Genomic DNA, 14,312 nt, shown 5'->3' with positions numbered 1-14,312 from the left:
AAAAGTAAAAAATATTGCTTTTTTTTCAAAATTGACGCTCTATTTCTGTTTATAGCGCAAAAAAGAAAAACCGCAGAGGTGATCAAATACCGACAAAAGAAAGCTCTATTTGTGGCGGAAAAAGGACGTACATTTTTTGTTTGGGAGTCACGTCGAACGACCGCGCAATTGTCAGTGAGCCCCCATTCACATCTAGGCGTTTTTACGCCTGTAGTGCTACGCCGCTGCCGCCAGAGGGATGAGAACACATGTCCCTCTATGGAGATGGTTCACATCTCCACGCCGAACGCCGGATGCCTGACGCCTGCCGCCTGAAAAAAGGTCCCGGACCTTTTTTTCAGGCGGCTTTCGGCGTTCGGCTAGAAGATGGGAAGCATCTCCATAGAGGGGGTCAATCTGGGGCACATCTAGGCGGACAATACCGGCGTTTTGTCGCCGCAAATCGCGGTACAAAACATCGCTATTTGTACCGTGATTTGCGGCGACAAAACGCCGCAAATTTGTCTGCCTAGGTGTGAATGGAGCCTTAAAGCAACGCAGTGCCGAATCCCAAAAAGTGGTCCGGGCCTTTGACCAGAAAAATGGTCCGGGGCTGAAGTGGTTAAAGCATCCATCTGCGTGGAAAGTCAGGCGTCCCAATACTTTTGGCAATATAGTGTACCTTGACAAGACAAGGGATTAAAACAAATTTTTTTTTTTTTTTTTTTTTTGGAGCTTTCCCCTTTAAATGGCGCGCTCCTCGGTATGGAGATCGGCGTGAATAGTTTTTTTTTTTTTTTTTGCGCTCTATAAATCGCTCCAGAATAAGATAAATATGGGGGATGAAATAACGAGGAGACCGTACACCTCGCAGGGCGGGGGAGGGCTGAAGACGGAACTACATTTGTATCGGTGACAGTAAAATTTGTAAGCCGGTGATTAATGACGCCGCGGCAAACGAGGGAATTCATCGCCGCGTACATTTTCCTCCGTAAATGATTGAAAAGCAAATGAGTCGAGCTGTGCAATAAAAATGTGATTTTCAAGTAAGGAGCGTCAATATTTATGCTGCGTTCCAATCCTCCTGACTCCGGCGCTCTCCCCTGCGACCTCCTGTCTACACCAATCCCAATATACTGAGACAGCAAGACTGCCATTGCTTGCCTTGGAGTAATTGAAGAGCCAGATCTGCGGACGGTAACCCCTTCCTGACTGCGCCGTCCTTTTCAGAGTGATTACAGTCTAAAGGCTTTTTATTATTATTTATCGTGATGTAGCAGTCTATTTTTTTCTGCCATCTGGTTGTACAATTTTATTCCATTTCAAATGCCGCGTTATGTTTTGACATACCTCCTTAGACTCACCTTTGGACATTTGCTGACTTGGCTCCATCCACAAGCAGCTTAGCTCTTTAACTGCTTAACCACACCTCTTTCTGAGATTTGCTGTTTACAAGTTAACCACTTAAGCCCCGGACCACTATGCTGCTAAATGCCCAAAGGCGTTTTTACAATTCGGCACTGCGTCGCTTTAACAGACAATTGCGCGGTCATGCGACGAGGCTCCCAAACAAAATTAGCGTCCTTTTTCCCCCACAAATAGAGATTTCTTTTGGTGGTATTTGATCACCTCTGCTGTTTTTATTTTTTGCGCTATAAACAAAAATAAAGCGACAATTTTAAAAAAAATTCTATATTTTTTACTTTTTGTTATAATAAATATCCCCCAAAAACATATAAAACATTTTTTTTTCCCTGAGTTTAGGCCGATACGTATTCTTCTACCTGTTTATGGTAAAAAAAAAACGCAATAAGCGTTTATCGATTGGTTTGCGCAAAATTTATAGCGTTTAGAAAATAGGGGATAGTTTTAATATTATTTTTTTTTTTACTACTAATGGCGGCAATCAGCGATTTTTTTTCGTGACTGCGACATTATGGCGGACACTTCGGACAATTTTGACACATTTTTGGGACCATTGTCATTTTCACAGCAAAAAATGCATTTAAATTGCATTGTTTATTGTGAAAATGACAGTTGCAGTTTGGGAGTTAACCACAGGGGGCGCTGTAGGAGTTAGGGTTCACCTAGTGTGTGTTTACAACTGTAGGGGGGTGTGGCTGTAGGACTGACGTCATCGATCGAGTCTCCCTATAAAAGGGAACACACGATCGATGCGCCGCCACAGTGAAGCACGGGGAAGCCGTGTTTACATACGGCTCTCCCCGTTATTCAGCTCCGGGGAGCGATCGCGACGGAGTGGCTAGAAACGAATAGCCGCCCTCGTCCCGGATCGCTCCCCGCGGGTTTCCGACCGCCGCATGTAGCAGGGGGGTCCCGATCGGACCCCGGACCCGCGGAAAGGCGGGGACGTACATGTACGCCCATATGCCTGTACGTGCCATTCTGTGCATATACATGCGGCGGTCGTTAAGCGGTTAAAAACTGGGGTTTTTTTTGCTAGAAAATTACCCAAACATTATACATTTTTTTTCTAACACACTAGAGCAGGGCTCGACAAAATCCGGGCGCCCGGATCCTTGGCGCAATTGCGACAAGAAATTGTGACCTGGTGCCCAGGGAAGCTTAGGCCTGCAGAAGGCTGCAAAGCCTCAATTACCAGCCGGTGCGTGATCGCGGCAGGTGCGGCAGGCCCGCCGGTAATTGAGGCCGCAGCTTTGAGTCCTTCACAGAAGGAAGCTTAGGCCTGCAGAAGGCCGCAAAGCCGCGGCCTCAATTACCGGCCGGCCCGCGCCGGCCGGTAATTGAGGCCGCGGCTTTGCGGCCTTCTGTAGGCCTAAGCTTCCTTCTGTGATCACATGGCATGTACTTGGCATTACAAGTAGTTACATTACAAGTAGCAAAACAGCAGTTCTAATGTGTTTTTCACTGCCATCTCCTTCCCTCTAATTCGAACCCCCAAACATTATATATATTTTTTATTCTAACACCCTAGAGAATAAAATGTCGTTGCAATACTTTATGTCACACCGTATTTGCGCAAGCGGTCTAACAAGCGCACTTTTTTTGGAAAAAATTTACTTTTTTTTATAAAAAAATAAGAAAACAGTAAAGTTAGCCCAATTTTTGCAAAGATAATGTTACGCCGAGTAAATTGATACCCAACACGTCACGCTTCAAAATTGCTCCCGCCTGTGGAATGGCAACAAACTTTTACCCTTAAAAATCTGCATGTGTGGTTTGAACACCGCTTTCATATGCAGGCGCTAACTCACGTATGCGTTCGCTTCTGAGCGCAAGCTCGGCGGGACGGGGCACGTTTAAAAAAATTTAAATAAAATAAAAAAAAATTTACCTTTATTTTTTTTTCACTGTTCTTTAAAATAAATACATAAATAAATAAAAATCATAAATAAAAAAATAAAGTAAATTCAATACATGAATACTAATGCCGCGTACAGACGATCGGACATTCCGACATCAAAACCGTGGCTTTTTTTCTGACAGATTGTTGGCTCAAACTTGTCTTGCATACACACAGTCACAAAATTTTGGCAGAAATTCCAAACGTTAAGAACGTGGTGACGTACAACACTACGACGAGCCGAGAAAAATTAAGTTCAATGATTCCGAGCATGCGTCGCATTTTTGTGCGTTGGAATTGGCTGCAGACGATTGGAATTTCCGACAAGAACTTTTGTAGTCGGAAATATTGAGGACCAGCTCTCAGACATTTGTTGTCGGAAACTCCGACAGCAAATGTCCGATGGAGCCTCTCCGACAACAAGCTCACGTCGAAAATTTGTTGTCGGAAATTCCGACCGTGTGTAAGCGGCATTGGAAACAATTAACCCTTAACTTTAACCCTTTCCCCTTAAAAAAAAACCAATAATAATAAATAACTAAACACCCTAACACAAAATAAATTATTAATATTATTAATGTATTTTTTGTTTGAGTCTGGGTGTTTATTGCTATTATATTATTATTATTATTATTATTATTATTATTATTATTAATAATAATAATAATAATAATAATAATAATAATGTATTTAATATTTTATAAGGTTAATGCATACAAACGCGCAAAAATCGTGTGGAAAAAAAAATAAGGAAAAGCGCTCAAAGACGCTAAGCTCAGGTGTGAATGCAGCCTAAAAGGTGGATTCAGAAAGACTTAGGCTTTCTGATACGCCAGCCTAAGTCTGAATGTGCGCCGGCGCTAATTTAAGCGCATTCTGGTAACCAGATACGCTTAAATTAGGCTCAGATACCAGCGGCGTAAGTGTCTTACACCGTCGTATCCTAAAGTGTAATTTTTAGGCTGACCGCTAGGTGGCGCTTCCATTGCGGTCGGCGTAGAATATGTAAATCACTAGATACGTCTATTCACGAACGTACGCCCGGCCGACGCAGTACAGATACGCCGTTTACGTAACGCATTATCAGGCCTAAAGTTATTCCATCAAATAGCTGGAATAGTAATGTTAAGTATGGCTGTCGTTCCCGCGTCGAAATTCGAAAATTTTACGTCGTTTGCGTAAGTCGTCCGTAAATAGGGATTTACGTCATTTACGTCCACGTCAACACCAATAGGACCGTGCGGCGGACTTAGCCGCAATGCACACTGGGATATGTAGGCGGACAGCGCATGCGCCGTTCGTAAAATACGTCAATCACGTAAGGTCACCCCCATTAGCATAAAACACGCCCCCTCAGACGAATTTGAATTATGCGCGCTTACGCCCGCCCGATTTACGCTACGCCGCCGTAACTTAGCAGGCAAGTACTTTGTGAACCATGTACTTGCCTCGCTAACTTACGGTGGCGTAGTGTAAATGCCATACGCTACGCCGCCGCAACTATGCGCCCGCCTACCTGAATCCACCTATAGGTGTGATTTCATATGGGTACAGTGTAGCATGGCTGCGCAATTGTTGTTCAAAGTGTAACAGCGCTGAAAGCTGAAAATTTCCAAGGGTGTGCAGAATGACAGATGGAAGCTGTGTTGGGAGGTCCAGAGCCTGACTCCGCCCACTACTTTCCACTTGTAGGATAATCTTTTCTTTTTTAATTCAAAGTCTGAATTTGTATTAATATTATTATTATTATTATTATTATTATTATTATTCTTGTGTTTTTAGGACAGTAGTGGGGTTCTCATCACTGAGTTGAATCATCGATCGATCACATTATCACCGCCGACCCCGGTGTATGAAGATCCGTTGGAGCGCTCTCTGAAATACATGGAGAAACACAGCGTCCTGCAGATATTCCAGGTAAAGCAGATTATATAATAAATCAGTAGAAAGGGCAGAAATTGCGTCAGAACTCCCTAATCTCTATGAAGAACACTTTATAGCCGATCGTCTATATCCCTAAAGACTGAGCCCTGTCTAGGTGTAGGATTGTGGAGCGACACTGCCTCTTAGTGGTCATCCTTCATATTGCAGTGTGTATTTTGTAGTGCAGTACATAGAATAATGTGTAATTGTTGGCAGATCCAAAATATTTCTGGGCACTTTAACCCCTTCCTGCCCAGACTCATTTTCAGCTTTCAGCGCTGTCACACTTTGAATGACAATTGCGCGGTCATGCGACGCTGTACCCAAACTAGGTTTTTATCATTTCGTTCCCACAAATAGAGATTTCTTTTGGTGGTAATTAATCACCTCTGGGTTTTATTTTTTGCTAAATAAATAAAAAAGGAGCGCAAATCTTGAAGAAAAAAAAAAAACGATTCATAGTTTGCTATAAAATTTAGCATACAGGTAATTTTTCTCCTTCATTGCTGGGTGCTGATGAGGCAGTATCAGTGCCACCTATCAGTGCCCATTAGTGCCATCTATCAGTGCAGGCTTGTTAGTGCCCATCAGTGTAGCCTCATCAGTGCCCATCAGAGCCGCTTATCAGTGCCCATCAACGTCATCTATCAGTGCTGCCTATCAGTGTCCATCAGTGCTGCCTATAAGTTTCCATCAGTGCTGCCTATCAGTGTTGTCTATCAGTGTCCATTAGTGCCATCTATCAGTGCAGGCTTGTTAGTGCCCATCAGTGTAGCCTCATCAGTGCCCATCAGAGCCGCTTATCAGTGCCCATCAAAGTCATCTATCAGTGCTGCCTATCGGTGTCCATCAGTGCTGCCTATCGGTGTCCATCAGTGCAGCCTATCAGTGTCCATCAGTGCTGCCTATCAGTGCCTATAAGGCTCCATTCACATATAGGCGTTTTCACGCCAGACGCCCGACGCTCGTGCCGCTGGAGGGGAGATTTCACATTGATGTCTATGGAGATGGTTCACATCTCACGCCGAACGCCAAAACGCCGTACGCCTGCCGCCTGAAAAAAAGTCCCGGACCCTTTTTTTCAGGCGGCATTGGCGTTCGGCCATAGACAACAATGTGTTGTCAAAAAAAAAAAAAAAGACCCGTTTTGTCGCGGCAAATCGCGGGTTAAATACGCCGCAATTTGTCACGGCAAAATACGCAGAAATACGCCGTGTTACAGTGTGAATGCGGCCTCAAAGTTGTCTATCAGTGCCCATCAGTGGTGCATCATCAGCGAAGGAGAAAATTTACTTATTTGCAACATTTTATAGCAGAAACTAAAACATATATATATATTTTTTTCCAAATTTGCAGGCTTTTTGTTTGTTTAGCAAAAAAATAAAAAACCTCAGCAGTAATTAAATACCACAAAAAGAAAGCTCTATTTGTCTGAAAAAAAATATAAAAATGTCACATGGGTACAGTGTAGCATGGCTGCGCAATTGTCGTTCAAAGTGTAACAACGCTGAAAGCTGAAAATTGGCCTGGGCAGGAAAGGGGTAAAAGTATGGAAGTGGTTAAGGATAGTGATCATATGAAGCCATTTATGATCACATAGTTGTTTGGCTCCTTTTTAAATCATTATGATCACAGAAATCACCCAAATGGCCACGATAAAAAGTTTACATACCCCGGAATGTTTGGCCTTGGTACAGGCACGGGAGGTGGCACACACGGGTGGAAATAGCAATTGAAGGGTAATTTCCCACATCTGTGGCTTTTTAAATTGCAATTAGTGAATGTGTATAAATAGTCAATGGCCCAGATTCACAGAGTGTGGGTGCACATTATGCCGCCATAGCGCAAATGCTGTACGCCACGCCGGCGTAGCGCGGAGAGGCAAGCATTGAACTCAGCCAGCCAGTGCTCCCAACGCTGCGCCAGCGTGGCGTAGGATTCGAAGGCGCAGGCCGGCGTAGGTGGAAGTGGGCATGACCCATGCAAATGAGGCGTAACCCCATGCAAATGATGGGCCGAGCGCCAGACAGATACGTATTACGAACTGCGCATGCGCCATGACGTGGACGCATCCCCCTGCGCCTGCTCACAGCCACGTCGGAACCACTGCCTAAACTACGCCGGATCACTGCGTACGGCGTGAACGTAACCTACGCCCAGCAAGACACGTCCAACGTAAAATACGCCGGCTTGTGTTCCCTGGTGCAGACCTGTGCATGTCTGCTGCTGGGTTGCGCCTCCTTTATGGGGAATAACTTTACGCCGGACGTAGAACTTACGCGCACCTCGCATAGCATGCGTCGGGCGCACACAGGTTCGTGAATCGCCGTATTTCCCTCATTTGCATGTTTGAATGGCTAATCAATGGGAGCGGCACCATGCACCCAGCCTAAATGTGCGCAAAGCAAGATACGTCGGGTTTAGGCGCATCTCTGTTTGTGGGTCTGGCGCACAGATAGGACAGCGCACATTTGCACTTACGTCGGCGTAACTTTTTATATGTCGGCGTAAGTGCTTTGTGAATCTGGGCCAATGACTTTGTTAGCTCTCACATGGATGCACTAAGCAGGCTAGATAATGAGCCATGGGGAGCAGAAAAGAACTGTCAATAGATCTGCGTAACAAGATAAGGGAACTTTATACGGATGGAAAAGGATATAAAAAGATACCCAAAGCCTTGAATATATCAGTCAGTACTGTTCAATCACTTATTAAGAAGTGGGAAATTCGGAGCTCTCTGATACCAAGCCACGGTCAGGGAGACCAAGAGAGATTGCAGCCACAACTGCCAGAACAATTGTTCGGGATACAAAGAATAAACCCCACAGGTCACCTCAGGAGGAAGACAGGCTGCTCTGGAAAAAGACGGTGTGGTTGTGTCAAGGATCACACAATACAAGGAACAATGAGCTGCATGGTCAAGTTGCCAGTAAGAAGTCCTTGCTGCACCAATTTCACAAAAAGCCCGGCTACAAAATGCCGGACAGAACCCTGACACACCTCCAGGCTTCTGGCGCTCTGTAATCTGGAGCGACGAGACAGAATTTGGACATTTTTTGTCGCTGCGACTTGAGTCTTATTATTTGGACGCCACCCATTGAAATTAGCGTGTTTTGACTTGTCATGTGACTTTGTGTAGCAAGTCTCATGATAAGTGGAGGCACTGCGAACCCGGGGCTTAACCACTTGCCGACCGGTCTATAACCGAATCATGGCTAGTTCTGGGAGGCCGTCCTATGATGGCCTCCTGTGATCGCGCCTGCTGCTGGGTGCGGGCGGCCGGTGCCCTCCGGACACTGATAAACACAGATTGAGGTAAAGAGCCAATCAGCGGCTCTTTACCACGTGATCAGCTGTGTCCAATGACAGTTGATCCTGGTTGTAAACAGAAGACGGTTATCGGCACTCCTTTGGAGAGGAGAGCCAATAAGTGGCTTCTGTTAAAGGGACATCTACACTGATAATCAAGGCATTGCTTGTCAGTGTCCTGATTATCTGTGCAGTCCCAACAGTGCCCACCAATGCCACCTATCAGTGCCCATCACTGCCTCCTCATCTGTGTCACCTATCAGTGTCGCTTCATGAGTGCCACCTATCAGTGCCTCCTCATCAGTGCCCCCATCAGTGCCCATCACTGCCTCCTCATCAGTATCACCTATTAGTGCCCTTCAGTGCTGCCTATCAGTGCCCACCAGTGCTGCCTCATCAGTGTCACCTATCAGTGCCGCTTCATGAGTGCCCATCAGCGCCGCCTCATCAGTGCCAACCAGCGCTGCCTCATCAGTGCCGCATATCAATGCCCATCAGTGCCCCATATCAGTGCCCACCAGTGTCTCCTCATCTGTGTCACCTATTAGTGCTGCCTATCAGTGCTCTTCAGTGCTGCCTATCAGTGCCGCTTCATGAGTGCCCATCAGTGCGGCCTCATCAGTGCCACCTATGAGTGCAACCTATCAGTGCCTCCTCATCAGTGCCCATCACTGCCTCCTCATCAGTATCACCTATTAGTGACCTTCAGTGCTGCCTATCAGTGCCCACCAGTGCTTCCTCATCAGTGCCACTTGTCAGTGCCGCTTCATGAGTGCCCATCAGCGCCGCCTCATCAGTGCCAACCAGCGCTGCCTCATCAGTGCCGCATATCAATGCCCATCAGTGCCCACCAATGTCTCCTCATCTGTGTCACCTATTAGTGCTGCCTATCAGTGCTCTTTAGTGCCCCCTATCAGTGCCACCTCATCAGTGCCACCTCATCAGTGCCCATCAGTATCACTTATCAGTGCCCACCAGTGCTGCCTCATCCGTGCCCATTAGTGCCGCTTCATGAGTGCCCATCAGTGCCTGCTATTAGTGGTCATCAGTGAAGGGCCAAAACAACCTGTTTGCAAAATTTTATAATAAACTATGGAAAAAATTTTTTTTCAAAATGCTCAATATTTTTTCGTTTGTTTAGCAAAAAAAAAAAAAACCCCAGTGGTGATTAAATACCAATAAAATAAAGCTCTGTTTGTGTAAAGAAAATGATAGAATTATCACATGGGTACAGTGTTACATGACCGCGTGATTGTCATTCAAAGTGTGACAGCGCTGAAAGCTGAACATTGGCCTGGGCAGGGAAGGGGGTAAAAGTGCCCGGTAGGCAAGTGGTTAATGTGTAGGAAGTTCTGAGGAGGTACGAAGGAATAAATCTGATGCTTGATCTAATGAGAAATGACAGTGAGGTGATCTCATTAATATTCAATGTCAATGTGAAGATTTGGTTGTAGTTCCCCCCGGGGGGGGTCGCTGTGCTTCCCGCGAGACACAAGTGCCGGAGCCGGGAAGAGTTTGGACTTGATGGGCATTTGTCTTTCTTATGTAAGTGAGGAGCCCATTAAGAGAGCGGATATGTTCTCTCCTCCATATACTGCAAGGTTACTCCATACCGCAGCCCACGTTTTACGACCCATTCATAAAATGCACGCTGCGGTGAGCAGCCTGCAGTGTCCTTCAAAGTTCTCTCTGCTTAACGCCGGTCACGTGACTTTGACAGGTCACATGACTGGGCTCTCCTGCTGGTTCTTCCTTTTTCTCATTCATTTTAAACACTTAAGGACCCCTTCCCGCCGATATATGTCGGCAGAATGACACGGCTGGGCACATCAACGTACCTGTACGTTGCCCTTTAAGCCCAGCCGTGGGGTCGCACGCACGCGCCGCCCGCGACCCGGTCTGAAGCTCCGTGACCGCGGGACCCGATCGCCGCTGGAATCCCGCGATCGGTCCCTGGAGCTGAAGAACGGGGAGAGCTGTGTGTAAACACGGCTTCCCCGTTCTTCACTGTGGCGCCGTCATTGATCGTGTGTTGCCTGATATAGGGAAACGCAATCAATGACGTCACACCTACAGCCACACCCCCCTACAGTTAGAAACAGACATGAGGTCACACATAACCCCTTCAGCACCCTCTTGTGGTTAACTCCCAAACTGCAATTGTCATTTTCACAGTAAACAATGCATTTTTAACACATTTTTTTCTGTGAAAATGACAATGGTCCCAAAAATGTGTCAAAATTGTCCGATGTGTCCGCCATAATGTCGCAGTCATGAAAAAAAAAAACGCTGATCGCCGCCATTAGTAGTAAAAAAATTTTTTTTTATAAAAATGCAATAAAACTATCCCCTATTTTGTAAATGCTATAAATTTTGCGCAAACCAACCGATGAACACTTATTACGATTTTTTTTACCAAAAATAGGTAGAAGAAGAATACGTATCGGCCTTAACTGAGGGAACATTTTTTTTATATATATATAAATATATATATATATTTGGGGGATATTTATTATAGCAAAAGTAAAAAATATTATTTTTTTTAAAAAATTGTCGCTCTATTTTTGTTTATAGCGCAAAAAATAAAAACCGCAGAGGTGACCAAATACCAGCAAAAGAAAGCTCTATTTGTGGGGAAAAAAACCCGCCAATTTTGTTTGGGAGCCACGTCGCACGACCGCGCAATTGTCAGTTAAAGCGACACAGTGCCGAATCGCAAAAACTGGCCTGGTCCTTTAGCTGCCTAAAGGTCCGGGTCTTAAGTGGTTAAGAGCACATTCACAATAGCAATGCTCTCCGAAAAGAGCGATCCACATTCAGAAAACATTTAAAGTGGTTGTAAACCTCAGACATGAAATATGAACAAAGCGTATCCCTCTATAGTGTGTGCTTGTCCCAATCCAGAGCACTAAGGGCCAGATTCACAAAAGAGATACAACGGCGTTTCTCCTGATACGCCGTCGTATCTCTGTGATCCGCCCGTCCTAACTATGCGGCAGATTCATAGAATCAGTTACGCATAGCTAGCCCTAAGATCCGGCAGGTGTAATTGAATTACACTGTCGGATCTTAAGGATGCAATTCTAGGCCGGCCGCTAGGTGGCGAGGCCATTGCGGTCGGCGTAGAATATGCAAATGAATACTTACGGCGATCCCCGAACGTCCGCGCTGCCCGTCGATCTAACTGTACGCCGTTTCCGTCGACTTACGCCGCGTAAAAATAGGACTACCTCCTAGGTGTCCTAAGCCATGTTAAGTATGGCCGTCGTTCCCGCGTCGAAATTTAAAAACCAACGTCGTTTACGTAAGACGTCCGTGAATGGCGCTGGACGCCATTTACGTTAACGTCTAAGCAAATGACGTCGGTGCGACGTCATTTAGCGCAATGTACGTCGGGTAATTTACCCGACAGAGCATGCGCAGTACGCTCGGCGCCGGAACGCGCCTAATTTAAATGGTGCCCGCCCCATTTGAATTAGGCGGCTTGCGCCGAACGCATTTACGTTACACCGCCGCAAGTTTACAGGTAAGAGTTGTGAGAATCAGGCACTTACGCTGTAAACCTGCGGCGGTGTAATGTAAATCACATACGTTACGCTGCCCAGGAGCAACGTAATTGTATGTGAATCTGGCTCTAAGTGTCATTTCTCTCCACTGCCCTCAGCATGAGTCACTTCTTACAGGGAGCTCCAGCACACAGCCCGTGATTGATAGCCTCAGCTCTGTTCCTGTGTGAAGAAAAGAGGGGCGTGTCCCTTCCCTCTGTCAGGAATGTCACGTCTACCCCAACGCAGGTGGTCAGACACTATAGCTGGCTACTGTGTGCTTCACCCTATAGAAGCCCCCTTTCCCTTAAGACAAGCAGGCCTACCAGTACTTGGTTGCCCCCCCAGGACTTATACACAATCAGGGGCGGACTGACAACTCATGGGGCCCCCGGGCAATAGAAGATTATGGGGCCCCTGGGCTTACAGATGGCCACCACGCCAGGAGGCAGTGCAGAGGCGGGGCAGCTAAAATCTCTGGATTTTCACATTAAAAGCATGTCGGTTTCGGACATATCAGGGACAGATGTAAAAAAAACCATAGATTTCTACATACTGTCCCTGGTTTTACTGAGCCTGGCAACCCTGATGGGGCCCCCTAGTGGCATGGGGCCCTTGGGCAGTGCCCGAGTGACTCAATGGTCAGTCCGCGGCTAGGGTTGCCACCTGTTCGGGATTCACCCGGACAGTTCGGGTTTGGAATCATGTGTCCGGGTTTCACACTGTCTGAGACCCGGACACATTATTTAGAGCAGACTAAGTCTCCCCCCTTCTCTCTCCTGCCTCTGAGTGAGTACGCTAAGGTAAAAAGGGGTTCTCAGAGCACCCCTTACATCAGAGCTCCCCTTTACACCAGAGGCCACAGTGCTCCCCCTTACATCAGAGTCCTCTTTGTACACCAGAGCATCCCTTATTTTAGAGTCCCCAGAGTTCTTTCTTACATCAGAGTCTGCCGAGTCCCCCCTTACAGTGAAAGGGAACCCTGCGAGTTCAGATGTAAAAGGGTAACTCTGCAGATTCAGATGTAAAAGGGAAACCCTGTGGACTATGATGTAAAGGGGGAACTCTGTGGACTATGATGTAAAGGGGGATATCTGTGGACTATGATGTAAAGAGGGAACTCTGTGGACTATGATGTAAAGGGGGATCTCTGTGGACTATGATGTAAAGGGGGATCTCTGTGGACTATGATGTAAAGGGGGAACTCTGTGGACTATGATGTAAAGGGGGAACTCTGTGGACTATGATGTAAAGAGGGAACTCTGTGGACTATGATGTAAAGAGGGAACTCTGTGGACTATGATGTAAAGGGGGAACTCTGTGGACTATGATGTAAAGGGGGATTTCTGTGGACTATGATGTAAAGAGGGAACTCTGTGGACTATGATGTAAAGAGGGAACTCTGTGGACTATGATGTAAAGAGGGAACTCTGTGGACTATGATGTAAAGGGGGATCTCTGTGGACTATGATGTAAAGGGGGAACTCTGTGGACTATGATGTAAAGGGGGATCTCTGTGGACTATGATGTAAAGGGGGATCTCTGTGGACTATGATGTAAAGGGGGATCTCTGTGGACTATGATGTAAAGGGGGAACTCTGTGGACTATGATGTAAAGGGGGATCTCTGTGGACTATGATGTAAAGAGGGAACTCTGTGGACTATGATGTAAAGGGGGAACTCTGTGGACTATGATGTAAAGGGGGATCTCTGTGGACTATGATGTAAAGGGGGATCTCTGTGGACTATGATGTAAAGGGGGATCTCTGTGGACTATGATGTAAAGGGGGATCTCTGTGGACTATGATGTAAAGGGGGATCTCTGTGGACTATGATGTAAAGAGGGAACTCTGTGGACTATGATGTAAAGGGGGAACTCTGTGGAATTTTGATTTAAAGGGGGAACTCTGTGGACTATGATGTAAAGAGGGAACTCTGTGGACTATGATGTAAAGGGGGATCTCTGTGGACTATGATGTAAAGGGGGATCTCTGTGGACTATGATGTAAAGGGGGAACTCTGTGGACTATGATGTAAAGGGGGAACTCTGTGGACTATGATGTAAAGAGGGAACTCTGTGGACTATGATGTAAAGAGGGAACTCTGTGGACTATGATGTAAAGGGGGAACTCTGTGGACTATGATGTAAAGGGGGATTTCTGTGGACTATGATGTAAAGAGGGAACTCTGTGGACTATGATGTAAAGAGGGAACTCTGTGGACTATGATGT

At 46.1% G+C, this 14,312-nt stretch overlaps 1 protein-coding gene across 2 annotated transcripts in view; it reads left to right on the top strand.

Moving 5' to 3' along the window:
- The window catches only part of TEX55 (testis expressed 55), an 86,866-nt gene that overhangs the window by 52,150 nt on the left and 20,404 nt on the right, over window positions 1-14,312 (top strand). For both annotated transcript variants that reach the window (XM_040339109.1, XM_040339110.1), the window contains exon 5: window positions 5,087-5,221. In XM_040339109.1, the coding sequence (XP_040195043.1) occupies window positions 5,087-5,221 (135 nt within the window). The remainder of the gene's footprint in view (window positions 1-5,086; window positions 5,222-14,312) is intronic.

Source organism: Rana temporaria, chromosome 2, assembly GCF_905171775.1.
Source record: "Rana temporaria chromosome 2, aRanTem1.1, whole genome shotgun sequence".
Taxonomy (NCBI): Eukaryota; Metazoa; Chordata; class Amphibia; order Anura; family Ranidae; genus Rana; species Rana temporaria.
Note: the sequence above shows the minus strand (reverse complement) of the source record. Positions and strands in the feature narration are given on the sequence as shown.